General features: G+C 48.1%; 1 protein-coding gene across 1 annotated transcript in view; it reads right to left on the bottom strand.

Moving 5' to 3' along the window:
• LOC139055670 (uncharacterized) overlaps positions 1-24,056 on the bottom strand; it is a 194,490-nt gene that overhangs the window by 150,172 nt on the left and 20,262 nt on the right. The window contains exons 4-5 of the mRNA XM_070533198.1: positions 22,164-22,294; positions 2,557-2,663 (exon numbers count right to left, since the gene is read on the bottom strand). Coding sequence (XP_070389299.1) covers positions 2,557-2,663; positions 22,164-22,294 — 238 coding nt within the window. The remainder of the gene's footprint in view (positions 1-2,556; positions 2,664-22,163; positions 22,295-24,056) is intronic.

Genomic DNA, 24,056 nt, shown 5'->3' with positions numbered 1-24,056 from the left:
ATCATAATCACGCAGTAATTAAATAATCATTTCTTGTACAGTCCCTCATGCTACGTTTCCTCATTAAACGTTGGCATCGAGGACACAGCGTGGCGCCGTCTGCCGGAATCTGTGCGTGACATAGAAAACGTCATCGCGTGATACCAACTGCGAAGTGTTAGACGTCTCCAGTAGCTCAGCCCGTTCAGCCATGGTTGTCTTCGTGTTATCAGCGCTTAATTTTCGCGTCTTAGCTGCAAACAACCTGCTGTGCCAGCCAGCAAAGGCACTTATCGAGCCAATGTACGGCATCGGCCGCTCTCGTCAGAGCGTGTGCACGCGGCGCCACAGACGACGAACGTGAGGACGCCACTCGCGTATGTGGGAGCTGTTAAGAAATTTACCTAGTAATCTACAACTCGAAGAACTCGAACATATCGGGTACATTTATGTTTACTGAGGCAAGCGCGATTGCGCGCAGCTATCTCTTGCTTTTGCGCGTACGGTGCGCGGCCTAGAGGTCAGATTTCGATTTGCGTTGATAGCCGCGCACGACTCACGGCAACGCTTCGCCCTAGCTTTGAGCGCGTCGTTAAATTAGCGACGCATATGATGCTTTGATGTCGGTTATTGAGTTCGCATGACCTTTAATAAAGGTAGCCATAGGCACTCTTGGCGCTATAACAATACTGTTCGCCGCATTCGTCGTGGTGAATGCGGCGTGCCACTTTCGGCAGAATTATCGCGCGACGATGATTTATGACCGATATATTTTAATAAGTGGAACTACAACCTATTATACATTCCATGTCCTCAATCCACGCTTCCACTATTTGCAGTTCTCTGTGCAGGGTATATTCACTGATGTGATATCCAATGAGCACGCTGCAGGCCCAGTGTGCATCGCTTGCTCGACTCTTAATTAGGATCACCAACTTTCGTTTTCAATGACTCTGCCGGTCTCTAGCATCAACCGATTCATTGACCAGCAGTTCAACACATCACGACTGCTAACAGAAAGAGAGGCAGTGTGTGAGGCTGACCACGTTCGAATACGCAGCGTAAAGGAACAACATGAGGACAAACACGGCCCAATTAGATAATTAGTCTCAAATGGCAGCTCGACTGTACCATAAGATTCAGGGAGTGACGTAACTACACTATCGTACGTAAAAGAAGAACCCGCCTGGCAACCGATTTGCGTCGTGACATCGCTATGGGAAAGCCGGGTATAGTGAGGAGTTCTGGAGAACGGCGTGCATACGAGGCGCGACGAATTTCTCATTGCTCTGGTCCACTCTTTGTAGGTGCACGAAGTAGCCGCGCAAGCCAAGTCGCAGGCCGTCGAAACGTCGTATAGCTAATAATTAGGTAAAGTGCATGGGAATGACACCACGTGAGTAATTTCAACCTACGTCTCAATGGGTAATCGTTCTTCTTGTGGTTTACAGCTTCCCTGCCCAACCAACTTCACAGCGTCGATTGGAGATCTTTCTTTTTTATTTTATAGTGCAATGACTAAAAACTATAAATAAGAGAAGCGAACCCCAGTTATTCTTGATTGTAAATACTACAATGACAAGACGCAAAGAATGCGTCACTAGCATTAACCAGGAAAGAAAATTGCATTCCACAGTGCCTACATACATGTCAGGATGTAGGAAATCCAGCCAAGGACAAACGCCGAGTTTGCCTTGCAGTGGACGCAAGTTTTGAAAAGCAAACTCGACGTTTGTCCTTGGCTGGATATCCTAAGGTGGTGCAGCTGTCTGTCACCGAAATCACTTTAAGAGAAGCACGATCCAGCATGCAAAAGTCAGTTGCCGATGTCTCTCCCGGCAAACGCCGTAAAGTGCTGTGCCCTACGTGCACGGGTTATCCCATAACTTTAAAAAAAATGGCCCAAAGAGCAAGTGTAAGAGTTGTCTTTTCTGCTCCCAACAAGCTCGGGTAAAAAGGAGCAGGAAGACGTCCTGTTAAAAGCACTGATTCCCTGCTGCATAGTTAAATTTTGCATGGCATAAAAGCGACGCTACTCGGTATGGCCGAAGCCGTCGTTGAATAAAAATGACGTTAAATAATGCGCGATACATGTCAAGAATGTTCAAGAAGCGGCTGCGGCTACTCATCCGGCGCTGCAGGTATTTTACTATTCTGCGCACAGCCGTTCATTGCATCAGCAAAAGCCGTTTGCGAGCGGCCAGCAAATAAGCATCTTGGGGATTTAGAGTCACGTCTAGGGAGCAGTTATGTGTAGGAGCCATCCTCACATTGTTAATTGTTATCCGCGCTACCCAATATGTTTGCAGTAGAGAGGAAAATACTGTATACCACTGCCGTATACCGTATTCCTTAGCGCTTATCCCGTATCGCCCCCACGTGTTCTATAGGCTTGAGTCTCAATGTCGACAGGCTCTTCTGAATCCTACCTGAATAGGGCGAACAAAATCATTGGTGTTTTCAGTAAAACAACGTAATCGTGATTTTGCAGACGAGGTGTGAGACGGACTACCCAATTTTTCCTGCAGGGCATTCTTCTGGCTCCTCCTGGAGCGTTACGCAAATGACCGAGCTTACCAAAATAGAGCGGGTTCTGGTGCACGTACTCCATGCCCTTGTGTTTTCGCCAGCTCAGCGTGTAGCACATAAACTTGGGCAGCTGGGAGTATGACTGCTCGATGGACCTGCGAGAGCGGAGATTCTGACGTCATTCTGTGCAGTGGAAACACGTCATGGTGCCACACCAACTGTTTGGCCGCCTCGGTGTTCCTCCTTGACGCGGCATGCACTATACGCAATGCATGTACCACAAAGCAGCCCCACAAGACTCACCGTACACATTAGAACAGCAATACCGAAAACAGACGTGTTTATGTCTTACTACACGTTCACCAGCACAGGTAATACTAGCAAAAGTTTTTAAAGTACTCGTCCTACGAACTGCTGCCTTTCCGCTACATTGTAGCCACGAAGTTCTACGGCTGTTGCTAAATGTCGCTTATCTTGGCCTGCTATTAGTAGCACGCTCGCAAGCCACTATAAAGCTGTTCATCGAAGCGTTCTAGTGCCACATAGTGGGCCTTCAATACAATGAATTATTACTATAATACGCTGATATATTAAAATCACGAGACTCGTATCTGTGCCGTCCATAAACCATAGCCACCCAACAAAAATACGTGTGTACACATATTATTGTACTGTAGCGCGAAACGACGCCTAAAAGGAGGCGACGCACACGGCCGCCGCACCGCGTGCCAGGATCCTGTATGTCTCCTTCGCTCGTGCTCCGTATTGCGCGCTGCAGTTCAACACGGTCAACCTAACCAATTAGGCCTATTTTTTGTTTTGATTAGGGGTGCGCAAATATTCATGGCTTTTTGATAATGAATGGAATAATGTTCCTATTGGTGTCGGTCTTCGAATCGAATAGCCAGTATTCGTATCGACGAATATTTGTCGAGTAACTTTCAAATATATTAAAACACAAACTGTGCTAAGTCAAACATAAAATTGCGCAAATGTAACGTAATTTTCATCGCGAGGCTACAGTACCGCCATAACATGTGAGAACTTGCGCATTGGACTCAGGGAGCCAATATGTGGGTCAGCGAGCGTGACTTAACCGGCTTTGCAGGGATCGTTCGCACTCTCCGAAGAGTGTACGCGAACTGATTCAGTTATGCTTTTTCAGGAAGAATGCTTCATCCCCTGCAACGGTTTAGATTTTTTTAGTGTGTAATGATCTTTTTAACATTACGCAATGTGTAACGACCCAACACAATGTAACGTATCCAGCTTTTCTGGACATCAGGGTAATACAGTCCGCGTGGGCGCCACCACGTGGCGTATAGACCTTAAGCTTTTCAATCTCCCCGCGGTGACGTAGTGATGATGTTAACAAAACAAAAACAAAAGAAATAAAGCTATCCCTACGCAGTAGACTTCATCACAAAGTTTTTCCTGCCAGCGTTATCAGTGTTCGCCAAGCGTAGCTGCTCGTCGGCTGGAAATGACTTTTCATCCTAAGGGCCTTTAGTCGCGACGAGCGATGATTGATTCTGGGCTTTTGAGAGGCTTTCCAAAAAGCAGCCATGATTCGTTTTCTTCTGCTTTTTTTAGATACTACAGAGTAAACGGGCTAGAGTAATAGCCGGAAGCACTCCGCGGTTACCTTCAGTCGGCAGACATTCTTAGCGTCCGAACAACCCACAGCATCTACGAGAAACGCCGTAGTGCACGACTCTTTTGATTTTGACCTATCGGTTTCGTTAAGGTGCCCCCAATTATTTCCCTAGCGACTTTGCTACCCTCCTCATGGAGTGCCGTAGCAGCTGCAAATCGAGATGTGCCTAGCTATTGAGATAGATGCATGGATAAGTTGGTTTTGCACCTTGAGACAAAAGACACGACACAAGAGGAGGACGATGGTGGTGGCCTTGGAGACGACGAAGAATAGTTTTGCAATGTCGCTGCTCTACACTTGTTGGCTCAGCCATTAAAAGCCATCTGCAAAGAGACGCACGCTTCTTCCTTCTCGTAACATCATTGGTGGAGGTGCGGGGTAATCACTTGCGCAAGACGGAGCTCCGCAGCGGACGTAACCTGGCCGCCATCTCATCCAAAGGAGAGAGCTCAACCACGGCCCCGTCGTCGCCACCGGCGGTGATCCTGGCCCAGCCTCGCGACCCTGGCATGTTTTCCGGGATCGACAACGTTTATTTTTTATTTATTATTATTTATTTATCAATACTGTAAGCCTTGAGAGGCTCATACAGGAGTCGACATACAAACAGTACAGGCGTAGCGCTTTGTTATGCAGGGGGTTTGCACCAAACTCAAACAAAAAAGCAATGGGTACAATCGACGCACTATGTCAGCAATAAGTAAATACAAGGAAACAAAAACAACCTATGCAGTGAGTACGCCATGTAAAGTGTAAGAAGCAGTTAATACAGGAACGTTTAACGCTAGAACGTTATCTAGTGAGGCGAGTCTAGCAGTGCTATTGGAGGAATTAGAGGGCACTAAATGGGATATAATAGGGCTCAGTGAAGTTAGCAGGCCAAAAGAAGCATATACAGTGCTAAAAAGCGGGCACGTCCTGTGCTACCGGGGCTTAGCGGAGAGAAGAGAACTAGATGTCGGATTCCTGAATAATAAGAATATAGCTGGTAACATACAGGAATTCTATAGCATTAACGAGAGGGTGGCAGGTCTTGTTGTGAAACTTAATAAGAGGTACAAAATGAAGATTGTACAAGTCTACGCCCCTACATCCAGTCATGATGACCAGGAAGTCGAAAGCTTCTATGAAGATGTGGAATCGGTGATAGGTAGAGTGAAAACAAAATACACTGTACTAATGGGCGACTTCAGTGCCAAGGTAGGCAAGAAGCAGGCTGGAGAAAAGGCAGTGGGGGAATATGGCATAGGCGCTAGGAATAGCAGGGGAGAGTTATTAGTAGAGTTTGCGGAACAGAATAATATGAGGATAATGAATACCTTCTTCCGCAAGCGCGATAGCCGAAAGTGGACGTGGAGGAGCCCGAACGGCGAGACTAGAAATGAAATAGACTTCATACTCTGCGCTAACCCATCATACAAGATGTGGACGTGCTCGGCAAAGTGCGCTGCAGTGACCACAGGATGGTAAGAACTCGAATTAGCCTAGACATGAAGAGGGAATGGAAGAAACTAGTACATAAGAAGCCGATTAATGACTTAGCGGTAAGAGGGAAAATAGAAGAATTCCAGATCAAGCTACAGAACAGGTATTCAGCTTTAACTCAGGAAGAGGAACTTAGTGTTGAAACAATGAACGACAATCTTGTGGGCGTCATTAAGGAGTGTGCAATGGAAGTCGGTGGTAACTCCATTAGGCAGGATACCAGCAAACTATCGCAGGAGATGAAAGATCTGATCAAGAAACGCCAATGTATGAAAGCCTCTAACCCTACAGCTAGAATAGAACTGGCAGAACTTTCGAAGTTAATCAACAAGCGTAAGACAGCTGACATAAGGAAGTATAATATGGATAGAATTGAACATGCTCTGTAGGGGTTGAGGGACGGACTCCGGGATGAAAAGCAAACTTGGGAGGGTTTATTCTACATTATATACAGAGAGGTGAGCGACAAGTAACATTCGTACAGTCATTACGGGCCGGCAGCAACTCGGACGCTGCGGCCCGCGGCAAGAAGTTCGAGAGAGGTGAATCAGGGAATCAGGGCATATCCCAGAATCTCTGGAAGGCTTCTTATAAGCCCTTCGAGCACTGTAAGTCACGTCATGTTTTACCAATGGAAGAGTCCACTCCGATGACGCCACTTTCAGCCAATGGTAGGCGCCCGTGTCGCGGTGTCACACCTGGCGGCTCTCTGTGGTCTTGCCTCGCAGACTGGCAATGCACTTCTAACGAGGAGAAGGGGAGGGCTGCTCATGCTCCATTGTCGGAGGCTCACCTGCTAATCCCGGCGGCGCACGAACTTGTTGGCACGTGAACTTGTTGCCTTAAACTTGTTTGCTCGGCCGCTCCTCTGGAATGTGCTTTCCTGCTTCGGCATTCCTCAAATAGCTGTGCTGCGACTCGAAGTGGTTTGGGGAACTCGGAAGTAATCGCAGGAAACAGCTCCATATCTAACAGCTCTCAGGAACGGAGGAAGCCTAAAAACAGTGAAGAAGAAACTAGGAATCGGCAAGAATCAGATGTATGCGTTAAGAGACAAAGCCGGCAATATCATTACTAATATGGATGAGAGTGGCTGAGGAGTTCTATAGAGATTTATACAGTACCAGTGGCACCCACGACGATAATGGAAGGGAAAATAGTCTAGAGGAATTCGAAATCCCAACGGTAACGCCGGAAGAAGTAAAGAAAGCCTTGGGAGATATGCAAAGGGGGAAGGCAGCTGGGGAGGATCAGGTAATAGCAGATTTGTTGAAGGATGGTGGACAGATTGTTCTAGAGAAACTGGCCACCCTGTATACACAATGCCTCATAACCTCGAGCGTACCGGAGTCTTGGAAGAACGCTAACATAATCCTAATTCATAAGAAAGGAGACGCCAAAGACTTGAAAAATTATAGACCGATCAGCTTACTGTCCGTTGCCTACAAACTATTTACTAAGGTAATCGCAAATAGAATCAGGAACACCTTAGACTTCTGTCAAGCAAAGGACCAGGCAGGATTCCGTAAAGGCTACTCAACAATAGATCATATTCACACTATCAATCAGGTGATAGAGAAATGTGCGGAATATAACCAACCCTTATATATAGCTTTCATTGATTACGAGAAAGCGTTTGATTCTGTCGAAACCTCAGCAGTCATGGAGGCATTACGGAATCAGGGTGTAGACGAGCCGTATGTAAAAATACTGAAAGATATCTATAGCGGCTCCACAGCCACCGTAGTCCTCCATAAAACAAGCAACAAAATCCCAATAAAGAAAGGCGTCAGGCAGGGAGATACGATCTCTCTAATGCTATTCACAGCATGCTTACAGGAGGTATTCAGGGACCTGGATTGGGAAGAATTGGGGATAAAAGTTAATGGAGAGTACCTTAGTAACTTGCGATTCGCTGATGATATTGCCTTGCTTAGTAACTCAGGGGACCAATTGCAATGCATGCTCACTGACCTGGAGAGGCAAAGCAGAAGAGTGGGTCTAAAAATTAATCTGCAGAAAGCTAAAGTAATGTTTAACAGTCTCGGAAGAGAACAGCAATTTACAATAGGCAGCGAGGCACTGGAAGTCGTAAGGGAACACACCTACTTGGGGCAGGTAGTGACGGTGGATCCGGATCATGAGAAAGAAATAATCAGGAGAATAAGAATGGGCTAGGGTGTGTTTGGCAGGCATTCTCAGATCATGAACAGCAGGTTGCCATTATCCGTCAAGAGAAAAGTATATAATAGCTGTGTCTTACCAGTACTCACCTACGGGGCAGAAACCTGGAGGCTTACGAAAAGAGTTCTACTCAAATTGAGGACGACGCAACGAGCTATGGAAAGAAGAATGATAGGTGTAACGTTAAGGGATAAGAAAAGAGCAGATTGGGTCAGGGAACAAACGCGAGTTAATGACATCTTAGTTGAAATCAAGAAAAAGAAATGGGCATGGGCAGGACATGTAATGAGGAGGGAAGATAACCGATGGTCATTAGGGGTTACGGACTGGATCCCAAGGGAAGGGAAGCGTAGCCGGGGGCGGCAGAAAGTTAGGTGGGCGGATGACATTAAGAAGTTTGGAGGGAGGGCGTGGCCACAATTAGTACATGACCGGGGTTGTTGGAGAAATATGGGAGAGGCCTTTGCCCTGCAGTGGGCGTAACCAGGCTGATGATGATGATGAATACAGGAAACACTTCATTTGGGTGTGCCGTGTAATGTACAAACAGTATCAAGTGTAATGTATATTATCATACCATCCTATGGACAGACGTGCGCAAGAACCAAGCGCAGATAAGTACGAAAGAACGTATGGACACCGGCATGTGAAAGAAGTTGCGGCATGGCAATATGTCATTGATAATTTTTGAGGAACGTTCAGCCAAGACGACAACAATGCGGTCATCATTCCGATAATGACTCGAAGTGCAATTTGAGTGTCGACACGAATGAATGCACAGATTGTGATTAAACGATGTCACTTGGCAGGGAATTCCACAGATGTATTGTTGAAGGGAAAAATGAGTATTTTAGTGTGCCGCAACGCGAAAAGAATGGTCTGATACATTTATCATGGTTAGTTCGACTGGAGTGACGTCCGGGGGGCACCAAGTAGTCGGATTTTGTTAAGTTTATCAGATCATGGTAAAGAAGGTAAAGGAACTTCAAACAAGCCAACCTCCTCCAACCAGCAAGTGTCGGTATGCCTGCTTGTGTGCGAACCGCAGTTACGCTGTCGTACCTTGAATACATTGTGTATATGAATCGGAGCGTCCTGCTTTGGATCTTTTCTAACGCCAAGTTTAAATACTTTTGATGCGGGTTCCATACTATGCTGCCGTAATCTATTATCGGCCTAACCAGAGCTTTATAAGCAGTTAATTTCACCGAGGTGGGGGCTGTCGCTAGCTTTCTTCGAAAAAATTCTGGTTGTTTGAACGCGCGTGCGCAAACATTATTGACATGTACGTCCCATTTCAGCGATCTTGTTATTGTGACACCTAGATATTTGACTGAGTGCACTCGTTCCAACGAAGTATTACTTAGTTTATATGTGAAATTTAAGGGCTCTTTCTTACGTGTTACAGTCATACACCTGGTTTTCTGTGTGATAATTTTCATGCCCCATTTTTCGCACCAGGGAACGACGTTTCCTAGAGACTTCTTAAGTTTTGTCTGTTCATCGGCTGTTTTAACAGTTGTGTATATGACGCAGTCGTCCGCAAAAAACCTTATTGTAACCCCTGGTTCCATACATGTATACAAGTCGTTAATATATAAATGAAACAGAGTTGGCCCCAGAACGAATCCCTGTGGCACACCAGAAAGAACATCAAGATAGCCCGATTCAGTATATTTTATGCAAACAAACTGGAACCAATTCGAGAGGCAGGCTTCGATCCATGAAACAGTCTTGGGATTAATACCAATTGATTTGAGTTCGAAGATTAGTAACTGTGTGGAACGCGGTCGAATGCCTTCGAAAAATCGACAAAAATTGCGTCAGCTTGCAGTCTTGAATCGATTGTTACAGCAAAGTCGTGTATAATTTCTAAAAGTTGAGTTACAGTTGAAAGCCCTTGCCTGAAGCCGTGTTGTCTGAAGTATAATAGGTTATTTTCTTCCAGATAAGTTACGATAGCTTTATTTATTATATGTTCCATTAGTTTGCAACGTGTACTGGTTAGGCATGTTGGCCTGTATGCGTCAAGAAGCTGCTTGTTCCCACCTTTATGAATTGGCACGACCTTTGCGCGCAACCAGTCCGCGGGAAGCACTGCCGTTTCAAGTGATGCACTGAAAATTTTATGCAGGAAGGCGGACAACTGCCTAGCGTATCGTTCAAGGATAGTGCTTGATAAATTATCAGGGCCAGGTGATTTTTTAACGTCTATCTGTCGCAGCAAATTCAAAATGCCGGACTCTGTTATCAGGATTTCAGGCATTCGCGCGCCCATCGGCATGTTTTGTGGATAGCAACTCGGCTAGCAGGCATTGATCTATGATAGGTGCAATAAATGCCCTTGTGATTGTTTGCACTAGTGTGCTGTCGTTCCTTTGTCCCAAGAGTACGGGAGGAGAACACCACATTCTCGACCAGGCTTTCCAGCCTACCGCCGCTCCCCACTGAATCCTCGCCCGCCATCACTCTCCACCGAGATTGAAGACGCCCCTGACAACGCTCGAGCCACCGCGACCAGCCGCTCGCCATCACAACATAGCCGCCGCTCCCGTTCTCCTCAGCTGCGTCGCTCTCCATCCCCAGCTTACCGTCGCCGCTCTCCGACGGGAAACTAACTGGGGCAGCTCGTGGAGGTGACGCTGCTCTAAAACCCCGGCCTGAAATTCCTCTGCTGACCCTGCCTACTAATCGGAACCTTCTGGACGTGGACGTGGTTGGTTTGCCCATTACAGCACTCATCGACACTGGAGGCCAAATTTCCATCATGAGTGCGGAGCTTCGAACGCGCTTGAAGAAAGTACTTACTCCTGCTCCGACTCGACTGCTCCAGGTCGCCGACGGTGGAACTCCGGCTGTGCTTGGAATGTGTACTGCTCGTGTCAGTGTCGCCGGTCACCACACGTCAGTTTTGTTTAGTGTGCTCGAACGTTGCCCTCACAATGTCATCCTCGGACTCGACTTTTTGGCCGCCCATTCTGCTCTGATTGACTGTTCCGCCGGTGTTGTACAACTTGACCTATCCCTACCTGTTCCCGTTGACCTTCCTGCTCAAGCTCCAACTCAGCTTTGTTCCACGGATTTTATACGCCTGCCATTTCTTGCAGCAACCTGCATCCCTGTCTTAGCCTGCCTACCTGTACCTGACGGAGACTATGTCCTTACTCCCGCGACTTCAGTCCTGCTTTCTCACAATGTCTCCTTCCCGCACACCATCGTTTCTGTTGTGGACAATGAGACATGTCTTCCTACCCTAAATTTCGGGCAGTGCCCACAAGTACAGGCGCTCCCAGAATAATTCGGAACGCAGCATGCACGGCCGCTCGCCGGCGGAGCGCGCACATGGAAAAAGTAGTACCATGGTCTGCGCGTGCGTGGTCTCCCTAGCGAGCAAGGTTGGCTTCCCAGTGCATCTAGTTTGTGTTGCGTTGCTCCAAAACGGTAGCCCTAGGTGCCCCTTAACGGCTGGGCTGGTGGTGTCTGCGACAAGCTGTGTCTGCGCATGCACTCGCGTTGGAGCATAAACGCTCGTGTCTGCATGTTCGGGTGCTTGGACGCCTTTTTTCTTCATTTTTCGTGTGGGCCGTTTTTATAATTTGCTCAAAATATTTATGGTAGGTGACCGTGACTAGCGCTGGCAAAGGGCGGCGTTTTCGTCTGGTGCAACTGTGATGATATCGGCGGCTCGATTGATAAAGAGATACGAACATATTTAAACAATGATAGTTACGCGAATTCCGCCCTATTACAATCCAGGTAACATGCCGAAAAGAGTGCCGATGAATGTGCGGAGAAATATAATTCAGCTCAGTTCACAAAGTATACCTCAACGTGAGATATGCCGCGTTCACAGGAAACTCTATAAGTGCGGTCAACCGAGTAATTTGAGCATATATACAGGGATGAAGATGGCTGACTCAAATATGCAGCATGATCGGGTCGACACCGATGCACGTCGGGAGAGTCCGACCTTCTCATTGTTGCTGCAGCCGTTGCTGATCCTTTCAGAGCGCCCGCCAGATAAAGACAGTCCTCAACCTGCAAGCCAGTGAGGAAACAATCAGAAGGCGCATGCGAGAGGCTGGTCTTCGCGGATTTGTCGCGGCACAAAAGTCAACCTTACGGAGCGTCAAAAACGCCGGCGCCTTGAGTTCGGCAGGGCATATGAGCGCTGGACGACAGAATAAGGGAAGGAAGTCATATTCTCAGATGAATCGACATTTTCATCTAGATGGGATCAAGAGCGTCGCGTATGGAGACCATATAACTGCAGGTATTTTCATTTTCTTTCTGATCTTTGAAGTACAAATTCTTCGGACGCCAAAAGGTATTTCATCTGAAAAGACCCCTATCTATTCCCTTCTTTCCGTGTAGATACGAGCCTGCGTATGTTTCTGAGATCTGCAGCAGCGGCCGCTGTACTGTCAACGTTTGTGGAGCAATTGGCAAAGAGGGCCTCGGTCCGCTAATCCGACTGTCCTCATCGTTCACAGCTGAAGCTTACTGCGAAATTCTGGACTACCACCTACTGCCATACGCTCTGGACGGGTCATTTAAAGATGGCTGCTACTTGTTCCTACAAGACCTGAGCCCGGTGCCCACCGCCAGAGATGTGGAAAAACTTCTTCAAGAACGTGGTGTTCGCGTTCTTGACTGGCCTCCGAAAGGTGCAGACTTCAATGTTATGGAGGACGTGTGGGGCACGATGAAGGAAAGTTTGTCCAAGCTGAATCTGGGAGGGCCAAGTGCAGACGAGCTCTGGCTCGCCATAACGCGCGAGTGGAAGCGCCTTGGTGAGCGGAGGGACTTCGTAGATGGGCTCTACGAGTCAATTCCACGCCGCCTACAAGCTGCGCTTCGCGTGGACTGCGCATTCGCGAGATGTTGATAGCGGAACATGCCAACCGCTTTAGATGAAGCAGTTACGTTTTGATTCTTTTTGTTTACTGTGCAAAAAATAAACCCAGTGATCTTCCTGTTATTTAGATTGACTATGTTCTCCTTACTATTCTTTTTCATTCAGTTCACACAGCCTACCCTTGCTTATCATTGTATATTTCCTCTGAGCAAAAGAAAATGAGTATCTTTGTCAACAAATACCGACATGCGATCAATAGGTAAGGATACTCGCTACCAATGGTCCAGATTCCATGATTGATAGGTGCACAATGCATGCGAACCACGTAACGGGTGCGCTACTAAATGACTAGAGTCGTGAACAGCTCATTAGAGTGCCCTTTGCATGAAGTGACTTCCTGCGCGTGAAATTGGCCTTGACGAACGTGCCGCGTTATTTCATTTTGTAAACTCTTTTATTGCCTCTATCGCAGACACACCTGTTAAGAGGGGTCATGTAGTAGTGGTAATTATCCTCGTATTACGAAGCTAGTAGTAACACGGATAGGGAGATATTTTACTAAGAGCTAATACTTCGCAGGACAGGCTAACAGGGTGGAAAAATAAGGCAGCGGTGCCTTTGTAGCCAAGCCGCCTCACTAGCACGTAATCACGCAAAGCATTGCTATTTCCCAGAAGGGATGCAGACCATGGCGAGAATACGCTGCAAGGAATCCACAAGCCTTTATTTATAGATTACGGTGCATGCATGGTGTGCTACAGACATTCATTCGCCTAGCCTCCATTGCACAATGCTAAAGGGCACCTAGCGCTACCTTCTTGGAGCAAGGCAACGCAATCTAGATGCACTAGGGAGCGAAACTTAATCGCTAGGGAGACCGCGCATGCGCAAATCTTGCCTGTATTTATTCGCCGGCGCGCTCCGCCGACGAACAGCTGCGTGTCCGGCGTTCCGAATTATTCTGGGAGCACCTGTGCTTCCTCGAGGCATGTTTCTTGCTACGTTGTCACCAACGCACGAGTGCCACATTTCCGCTCTATCTGTTGCGCCGTCTTCGACCAATGCTCATTCTGTGCCTTCTGCGTCAGCCCCGACCGACGACCTTACAAAGATGATTGCACCGGACCTCTCAAGCCAACAAGCGTAGAGCAGCGACAATGCGAATCTCTTCGTCGTCTCCAAGGCCACCATCATCGTCCTCCTCTTCCCACATTGCCGACTGTGGCCACGTCAACTTCTCACCGATCGCGGCAGATACTTTCCCGCCAAAGTCATACACGACCTACTTCAATCTTGTGCTACTAAACACAAACTTACTACCGCTTACCATTTTCAAACTGGCGGTCTTACCGAACGCCTGAACCGCACATTAACTGACATGCTAGCAATGTATATTTCCTCCGATCATCGTGACTGGGACATAGCTCTACCATTTGTCACGTTCGCCTACAATTCCTCGCGCCACGACACAGCTGGCTATTCCCCCTTCTATCTCCTCTTCGGCCGTGAGCCAACTTTGCCTTTCGAGACTCTCCTTTCGGCCACACTCCACTCGCCGACAGAGTACACTCGGGATGCCATACCCACAGCGACGCAAGCACGCCAGACAGCCCGCTTTCGTCTTTCTGCTTCACAGACACGCCAGAAGTGCCGTTACAAGCAGCGCCATCACGACGTGCACTACGAACCAGATGCTCTTGTGCTAGTTTGGTAACCAGCTTGGCGTGTTGGTCTTTCGGAGAAATTCCTCACGCGGTACTATGGCCCTTACCGCATCCTTCGCCAGGTCACCCTTGTCACATATGAAGTGTCTCCTCTGGATGCCACGGTGCCTTCACCTCTCTCTGACGTCATCCACGTCAGCCACCTCAAACCCTACCTTTCTCAGACCGATGAGCCGCACCAATAAGGTGCTTTTTCCGACGGGGGTGCTGTCACTGTCGGTAATGTGGGAAGAGGATCGAGAACGATGATGGTGGCCTTGGAGATGACGAAGAAGAGATTCGCATTGTCGCTGCTCTACGCTTGTTGGCTCAGCCATTAAAAGCCATCTGTAAATAGAAGCACGCTTCTTCCTTCCCGTAACAACATTGTGGGGGATTTTTGATTGACGTTGAGAGCATAGCATGGCCCCCTGACAACGCTGCTCAAAAAGCTATTTTATTTTCCTGAGGCCTTCTGCAAGCCTCTGCCTTCTTGCCGTTCATACATCTCTCGATTTCACTATACATTGTAGCCCATTTTGACGACTACGATCACACGGAAGTCGGCATTGATGCTACGACCATGGGACTGAAGCCGTTTAAATTAGTTCTAGAGGGGACACGACAGCCGCTTTTTCCCACTTGATGTGAAACTACTGCATTAATGAGCGCTATTCTTAAGCATATAAATTCATAGTCCAAAGATCATGCGGATCCCACGCACTGTGGGAATAGATGTAAGCGAAGCTTTCTATGCTGGTTGCTTTGATTGACGATAATTAGCGGTGATGTTCACTGCCAATGTTTCACTTCAGCGTTTACTTTAATACCAGAGTAGTGAGTTGATAGCAAGTGTTACCTTGCGTGCACCGCTAGTGTTTGTCGGAGTAGTACACGGAGCACATTGTGGGAGGTGTTAGCTTGAGGCGTTGTGCGCCATTGTTTATAACCTATGAGAAGGTTGAGCATTGTCATTGCTACACATGGCGCGTCGCATCGAGGCGGACACGTTGACAGAATTTCGGGGCTGTACTTGTCGAAATCACAATCGGATTATGAGGCACGCCGTAGTGGCGGAAGCAAAATTACTTTTGACACCCCAGTGTTCTTTGCCGTGCACCTAAATCAAAGTGCACGACCGTCTTTCTATTTCGCTCCCGTCGAAATCCGGTCGGGGACGCAGCCCGTGACGTCGAGCAATGCCATAGCCGCATAGCTGCCGCGGCAGGCAGCATAGAGTCGATTTTCCATGCGACCTCTTCCGTATGTCGCCTTGACTCTACGGTGATTTAATAAGGCATTGCATCTGCACGCCCTGTGTCAATTGTGCGCTTGACCAATTTGTACGGTGTTCATTTCTCAGAAATAGCAGAAACATACCGCATCGCGCCTTCAGTTTGCCCACGACTGTTGTCGTGTCTATAGTAGCAACGTTTCCTTACCGTCGCCTTTTCCCTGTCCTGACCTCTCCCCGCTGTATGGGAACTGCGAGCGATGAGCGTGTCACGGCTTGTCACCCGTTTGCCGTCGGCGCGAAGTCGTCGACAGGGCATGCAAGCCGGTTGGTCGTTCCCTACCCAGGCGAACACAGCGAAGGAGCGAGAGTTGGAAGAAAGACATAAAAAAAATTATCGACTGGTAACAATACACAAATTAAAAGAAACACAAAAAACACAAGAACACTAATACACATGCACTTATTATAGATCAATGATGAAGACAACAGAAATACAACGAACAATTACCAGTGGAAATAAAAGCTAACACCACACAAGAACACACTGAACGGTTGTCCAATACACAGAGTTCAAAACAAAACAAAAAATGATGGCATACGCATGGCCGGGCCGCAGCAGCAAGTCCATAAAGCGGGAACTCGATGGCAGACCTTTCCCGAAGAATGCTGGCGAGCTGATCCCGTTGCGGTGGATGCGATTGCTGCTCTTGGTTTCCCGGGAGCCTAGATCTGACGACGTCCCTCGAATAGGTCTAGCTAACTTGAGGGAAACTACCGTGAGCTTCGTTGCAGACGTTGGTTTGTCGTCTCTTACGTCAACTAGCCACTCGGAATTCAGACACGGCTAGGTGGTCTAGGCGATACTGGACAGCACTAGCTCCTTGACGCTTCTCAACAGTGCAAAGGTTCGGTTTTCTAGGCTGGATAGCTCGGTTTAAAACTTGCGTTTACATAACTTCACCTTTCCTTATTTCTCTGGGTCGAGGAACGGCCGATATTGGTGACGATCCAATCAAGTTCACCCACTTTCATCGCGGCCCCTCGCAAGGCTTTCAATAGGGGCAAGAGAACGGGTCATTCTCACCGTGCCGTTAGAGCTCGCGTACTTCCATTCCACCACACAGGCACACACGGTGATACTTGAGTCCTTGGCGGACCTCTATTGTCCATTGACAAACAGAAGAAACGATGGCAGCCGGCCATACGGCGCCAAACGTTGACACCAATACACTGTCAGCAATTCGTGACACGGGTTTGCACATAGACACCACATATTTCGGGGTATTCACACCCCTGCCGCCATGGCAAGCTTCTTCGTGTGCGCGCGGGGCAGAGGATACACAGGGCTTCCTACAAAAAGCCGTCGGGGCATCAGGGTCTCGCCGACAACAACAACAAAATAATCTCTAAACCTACCTTTCACCTTTTTCGGCCGCTTCGGCCCTTTTCGGCCGCTTTACCGAGTAGCTGACAATACCCGTCTTGCTCAACGGTTCCTATTTCCACAACCCTTTGGTACCCTTTGAGCGGTTGTAGTTAACACGTTTAATAAAATGACCGTGCAAAGTTGCCTCCCCCAGGAAGTGAATTCATCAGGGTGGGGGAATGAACGAATGGTAAGGCCAGTTCAGATATTATCGACCATTTTTAGTCCTATAGAAATCGGAGTTATAACTGGAATATGAGGCACCGGCTCCCAGGGGGACCAGTGGGACAGCGCCAGGCGTCCAAATCCTGAGGCCTCAGAGTAGGTGGGAGAGTGGTTATCGCTCTTCTACGGAGCTCGGCTCTCGCCGAGCAGCCCCGGAGTATATGTCGCTGGTCCAGCAGCTGGTTCCGTGGACAGGAATGGCAAGTGGCTGATTGCCAGGTCTGGCAATCACTGTGGCCTGCCCGCCGAAGTTGCCACTATCATCGACCCACTTGCATTCAAGCGACTCATCGGAAATATCCCTTTGTAATTTGTAGTATCTCTTTGTCACTAACTCCCCACTCCCTCATGTAATGTCTCAACAGAGACCTTTGAGGAAATGAATAAATAAATAAATAAAAATAAATAAATGGAGGCGTATCCTGGCGCGGCGCGCTGGTGTGGTGATGCGTCGCAGGCGTGTGCCTTCAGCACGGGCAAATTTCCCAGGTAGAGGCGTACGATTTTCTGGGAGGATGTTCCAGAGCGCGGCCTTTTGAGCAACTTTCGCCTCTGCCAGGACTGTGCCCGGATCCATGGGACAGGAGTCGTCAGGCACTTGTGGCCGAGTCTCTGAGGGGAAGGAATGAAGCTCCCTTGCCAGAGAGTCGGCCATTCGATTGCCAGCGACCACAGTGTGACCTGGTATCCATGCGAGGCGGATAGTCTGGCCAGCCTCGTGGGCAATTGGTATCGCCCGATGAATCGAGTGGACAACACCATTGCACGAGTCCAGCCGGCCACAAGCCTTTATGGAGGCCTGCAAGTCTGTGTAAACAGTGTGATGCGTGAAGGCAGCAAAAGGAGGCTTAAGGACGGCGTCACGTACAGCGGATATCGCAGCTAGTTCCGCCGTTAATGGGTCGTTCCAGGCAGGGCGGCAGAAGGTGTAGGCCATGGCCGTACGTGGGAAATAATACGCCATGGCTGAAGCTTCTTCACTGAGGGCAGCGTCGGTGTAGACAGCGTGGTGATGGGGAGGAGTGCCGCGAACTTCTGCTTCATGTCCCCTTCCGTAAGACATCTGCCTCTCTGCGTGATCGGCATTCACGTTTTAGGGAATCAGGGCATAGTCCCCGGTCAGGGGAGAATCCTACGGAGCAGGGAAAGAGGGCAGAGGCGTTGAGGAGACTGGCAGATGAAGAAGCGAGAGGATGCTGCGACCAGATGTCGTGAATCTTAGTCGGGACAGATGTGAATGCTTGGCAGCCTCGGCTATTGCCTCGATCGGATTCATCTGGGCCATTTGGGCAAGGCAATGTAAGGGGGAGAAAGGTGGCAAGCCGGTGACAAGCCTTGTGGCTTCGTGGTTGAGCGATGCGAGCTTTAGTCATTGGTTTTGGGTAAAACTAGTTACAGGCGAATACAGCACGTGGAATCAGTAAAGCAGTCACGAGGCGACGGAGAGTTCGCTCCTCGTGTACCCAATGTTTGTACGCGATATGGCGGATTAGGTGGGAAATGCGCTGATAGCCCAATGCTGGATGGACGCTGGTACATTCCTCGGGAGCGTAGCCACGTTGCTCATCCTGTTCACGCCTTTGATCAAATCGGGAGATGCTCCCTGGATAGCCACAATAGTAGCAAATTGGTCTGGCAGGACGCAGAGCGGCGTAGTAACGCTGTACACGCACTGGTGGTGACAACTCAGCCACTGGAATGTGGTCTCCTGGTGTAGGAAGAGGGGCGGTAATGGCTGGAGAGAGCGCCGCAGTTGCTACCTGATGAGTGCACAGGGCCGTCAGAGCACGGTATACGTGATGCAGACGTGATCCCTTGCCGAATGATGTCGCGCAAGCCGGTCGATCGACAAAGGAAGGTATTTTGAAGAGCGCTCAAAGAGCACTGCCCGTGAAGCGCTTCACGGATGATGTCGCGAATCTGCAGCGTGCCTAATTCATGCTCGAAGGGAAACAAATGTCGGAGATATCGGTGCATAGCCAAAGGGACTGGAGCTCCTCAAGTCACTGGCATGTAGTTATCACATCCTGGATAGTAGCAGGATATTACGTAGCAAGGACATTGAAAGCGACCATGTTTACGCCTTTAATAATTTGGCTTATTCGCTAGCTCTGGGATATGGTGGTGCTCACACACTTGCAAAATGCAAGCACATCCTCTATGTATGAGGTGTACGATTTCCCAGCGAATTGAATGCGCTCACCAAGCTTCTTCATCGCGGCCTCAGTGCGAACCGGAACGGAACGTTCCGTAATTTCTGTGAACTGTCCCACTTGTTGGAGTCACTTACGAGGTCGCAGTTTTGAAGAGAATCCTCTTCGTCATCCCCGCGTACACCAGCGTAGAATTTGGGGGTCGCGCTAGCAGCTGTTGATGGTCACGGCGGAAGGCGAAGGCTGCAGTGAAGCGCCGGCATCGGAGGTGCCTGGATTCGCTGGAGCGAGCATGGCCGGCGATGTTATGCGGGACCCGAGCGTGGCTCCAGTGAGAACATGCGAGAGGTCTTGGGGAACGAAAAGTACCTCCACCACTTGTAAGAAACAGCTTTATTGCAGCAGAGCTCGTGATGATGTATACACATGATGAAGTTGAAAGTCAGGCACGTGTTGAGCTCACACTATATATATATATATATATATATATATATATATATATATATATATATATATATATATATATAAACCAGAAGAAAGGGGGTTAACCGAGGTTAACCGTTATTAGTCGTATCATAAGAAGCCAACAAACATTGACACCACGGACAACATAGGGGAAATTACTTGTGCTCAATAACTGAAATAAAGAAACGATAAACTAATGCAAATTAAAGTGGATGAAAAAACAACTTGCCGCATGTAACAACCGAACCCACAATTTTCGCATTTCGCGTGCGGTGATCTACCAATTGAGCTACAGCGGCGCCGTTGCCCCATCCACTTTCTTGGGTATTTATTGCCCTAGTAGAAATCTGGGAGTGTGTTATATATATATATATATATATATATATATATATATATATATATATATATATATATATATATATATATATATATGTGTAAAAGCGTTGTGCTTAGGCATTGCCTTTTTTCAAAGAGTGTGATGGCTATTTGTGAGGACATAATTTTCCCGAAATGAACGAGTGCCTCACAAAGGACGGGAGGAGCAAGGCAAACTAAAATGAGCTCCAGTGCACGCTGTGAAGGTGGTTCGCCAGCAAAGCTGCGTTATCACCTCATCCGATAGGCCAATATCACGTAGCCTTGAATTAGGTCCTGCACAGCCTCAGCACCACGCCGTTGTGCAAAGTGACGTTGCTATTCCTTTCGTCGCTTATCGTATTATCGCTGCCCTTCGGGAGTCCTATGCATGGCCTTCGCATAGCGCTAACAGAACACAAATGAAATCAGTTGCTCGGCTGCTTGTTCTATTACATATGAAAGGGCAGTTACGTCACTCCCCGCTTCTTGTAGCATCCCGGCAACGACAGCTTATGCAATCTCAATGTTCACCGGGAAACGCTTGCGGCGAACGCTATGCGCGAAGGCGAGCTTTATGGTTCTTTTCTTTTTCCCCACACAGCTGGTGCCGCCGATGCCGCGGATGCGCGGAGGCGAGCACCATCCGGTAATGCAACCCAGCGGCAAAAGCGGCGCGAACCTTCCGTTCTGATTCGTGGAGGTTTTGCCGACGGATACGACAAATGCATTGCGGGGCAAAGGTATATACAGCTTCACTGTAAAGAAAGCTGATTTTTATCCTCTCACAGCTTCTAAAGTCTTAAACACCTACGATTGTCTACACAGCGGCCCATCGGCCAATTCGGTAGCCATCTTGCTTGAAGAAGCACAGGCTAACGTTAACATGACCGCACATGATCATGCCGCGTGCTCGGGCCGCGTGCTCGGGCCACGTGCTATGTAGAGTAAACAGATAATCCAGCATCTGGGTCGGATGCTCGTGCAGTCCGCAGCCGGCCATTTGGTCATACGACAAGTGTGATTCAGGCTGTAGGGTATACCGTTATTACTAACCAAAAACTTTTTTTATTCGGGGCCGCAAACCAAGTTCAACGAACGAGGTAGTCGCACAATGTATATAAAAGTAACAAATCGAGCGCTTGTCAAAGTAAACAGCACAACTTAATTATTACGTAGCAGAACGGTAACCACGCTAGCTTTTACGATTGTTGTGTACGTTTAACTACTCACGTACTTGCTAAACCGCAGCTTAGAATTACAGCGACAATGCTGTAGTAAGGGAACATTCGCGAAACAGATTCTTAGAAGACCCACCCGGTGCCCGAGGCTGGCTGGAGGCTGAAATGTACGTGCACATCGCGATGAGTGCTCCGTCCGCCTCGACGCCTCTCCGGCTGAGCTGACTTTGATCTTTTTAGCACGTCCGACGGAACCGTTTCCAGCGTAGAAGATACCACATTATGCTAAACAGGCCACCGTGACCGCGCAAACAACCATCCGCAACTGCCGCCGAGGGTATGTCTGGCATAGAACACTGAGCTCTGATCCAAGCCGGCATGCCAATTGCTCCCAGATGACCACTTCCTAGGCAATAAAACGTCTCCCATGAGAAAAAGCTGAATAGGGTGATCCCGCAATGAGCCACTAGTTCCTGCTGTGCTCCCTATGTGTCATGTGATGTTTTCAATGCGACACGATACTCTTCTTTTTCTTTTTTGTTGAAAAGAGACTTTCTCTGAGACCTCCTTGTGAGCTCTACTGGGCGAGACAGAACTTCAAAGACGTGTAACACGGAATAGACGGCAAAGGATACTTCGCTTTAAAAAAGACTTGTGTCATTTTGAAACATTTTTTTCATCAAAAATAGTTTTGTTAACTAGGCGCCAGGGACGTAAACTTTCGCACCTGTTCTCGAGGTAGAAGTCGATGAAATAGTTTGGAGAATTTACGACGCCAGCTTGCGTCATCGAGTTGCCGTCACTTGCGATTTCGGTTAGGTAGCCGTCCACCTCGAGGATATCGCGCAGCTCGGGAATCTGAAAAGACAAGGAGTGAAAGTTATGAAGGGACTCTAAAGGCAAAGATAAAGCCTACATCATCATCATCATCATCATCATCATCATCACCACCATTATCATCATCAGCCTGGCTACGCCTACTGCAGGGCAAAGACTTCTCCCACACTCCTCCAACTACCCCGGTCATGGAGTACGTTTCCATAGGTCAGCTAATCACGGGGAATCCTGACCGTGAGAAGGAAATTCACAGAAGAATTAAAATGGGTTGGATCGCATATGGCAGACATCGTGAGCTCCTGAGTGGGAGCTTACCGTTGTCTTTGAAAAATAAGGTATACAATAAGTGCATTTTACCTGTGCTGACATGTGGGGCACAGGTAAAAGGAGGCTGACAAAGAAGCTTGAGAACAAGTTAAGGACCACGCAAAGAGTAATGGAACGAAAAATGGTAGGCATAACTTTAACAGACCGAAAAATAGTGGTTTGGATCATAGGGAAAACGGTTACACACGATATTCTAATAGACACTAAGAGAAAGAAATGGCGCTTAGATAAGAGATTAGATAACCGTTGGACCATTAGGGTGACAAATGGGTACGAAGAGAAGGGAAGCGCAGTACAGGACGGCAGAAGACTAGGTGGTGCGACTAAATTACAAAATTAGCGGGTGCTAGTTGGAATAGGTTGGCGCAGGACAGGGGTAATTGGAGATCGCGGGGAGAGGCCTTCGTCCTGCAGTGGAAATAAATTGGCTCATGATTATGATGATGATGTTCCTGCAAACTTCTTAATCTCATCTCGTCATAAAGTCGACGAAGACTGTGTAAATATTATTCGAGAAACCTCGCAACGCTTGTTTCGTGCCAAGAAAGGGCTTAGTTTACGAGAAAATTGCATCTCAAGGGTCCGAATAACTTTTTCGAAATTCAAATGTCCCGTCACCCAACCGGGGGAGTGGTAGCGTTTCATACGCCATCGCCACCCTTTCCTGCCGTCGGTGAGTAAAACGGTGCCCGACAGGAAGCGGCACCGTGCCAAGAGAGAGCAGTGGATTCGCCGCTGCAGCTTCTTTTTGGTCAAGTGGCGTAGACCGTTCGGGCATCCCACGACGTAACAAGGAAGTCGAATTCTCTGCTGCTTGCAGTTTGTGCGAGTTTCGCGAGCGAGAGAAAACCAGCGCAGCACTACGCGATAACGAAACTGCTGCAACGCGACAGCGTAGGCCGCACAGAGGCGAAAGAAAACGAAGCCTTTCGACCGTCCGCGTCGTTGTCAAGGGTAATTTCAATGAATTCTTTTTTTTTTTTCTAAAAATGAAACAGACCTGGACAAGCAGCGTTTTATTTCGTCTTATAATACAATGCAATCATGTTTTTTTTTCCACGAGTGGTTGAGTACTAGTGACAGAATTTAACGGAGGAGTGCTTTCGTCCACGGGGGCGGATGGCATCAACTCTAAACTGTTTAAAAATACTAAACTCATCTGCGCATCGTACTTTAGATTAATCATCTCACAGTCTTTATGCTCCTGTAACATCCCCGTCACCTGGAAAAAGGGGCAGGTCGTTCCAATCTACAAATCAGATAATAAAAACTCACCTCTTAACTACAGACCGATTTCGCTAACCAGCGTACCTTGTAAGATAATGGAGCACGTCATTTTCACCCAAATTACGCACTTCCTTGACACTAACAACTTCTTTCACTCATCCCAACATGGTTTTCGTAAGGGTCTCTCGTGCGAAACGCAACTTGCTATGTTCGTCAATGACTTACACAT

Source organism: Dermacentor albipictus, chromosome 2 (genome assembly GCF_038994185.2).
Source record: "Dermacentor albipictus isolate Rhodes 1998 colony chromosome 2, USDA_Dalb.pri_finalv2, whole genome shotgun sequence".
In the NCBI taxonomy this organism is placed as follows: domain Eukaryota; kingdom Metazoa; phylum Arthropoda; class Arachnida; order Ixodida; family Ixodidae; genus Dermacentor; species Dermacentor albipictus.
The sequence above is the reverse complement of the archived record's forward strand: the minus strand, read 5'-3'. Positions and strand labels throughout refer to the sequence as shown.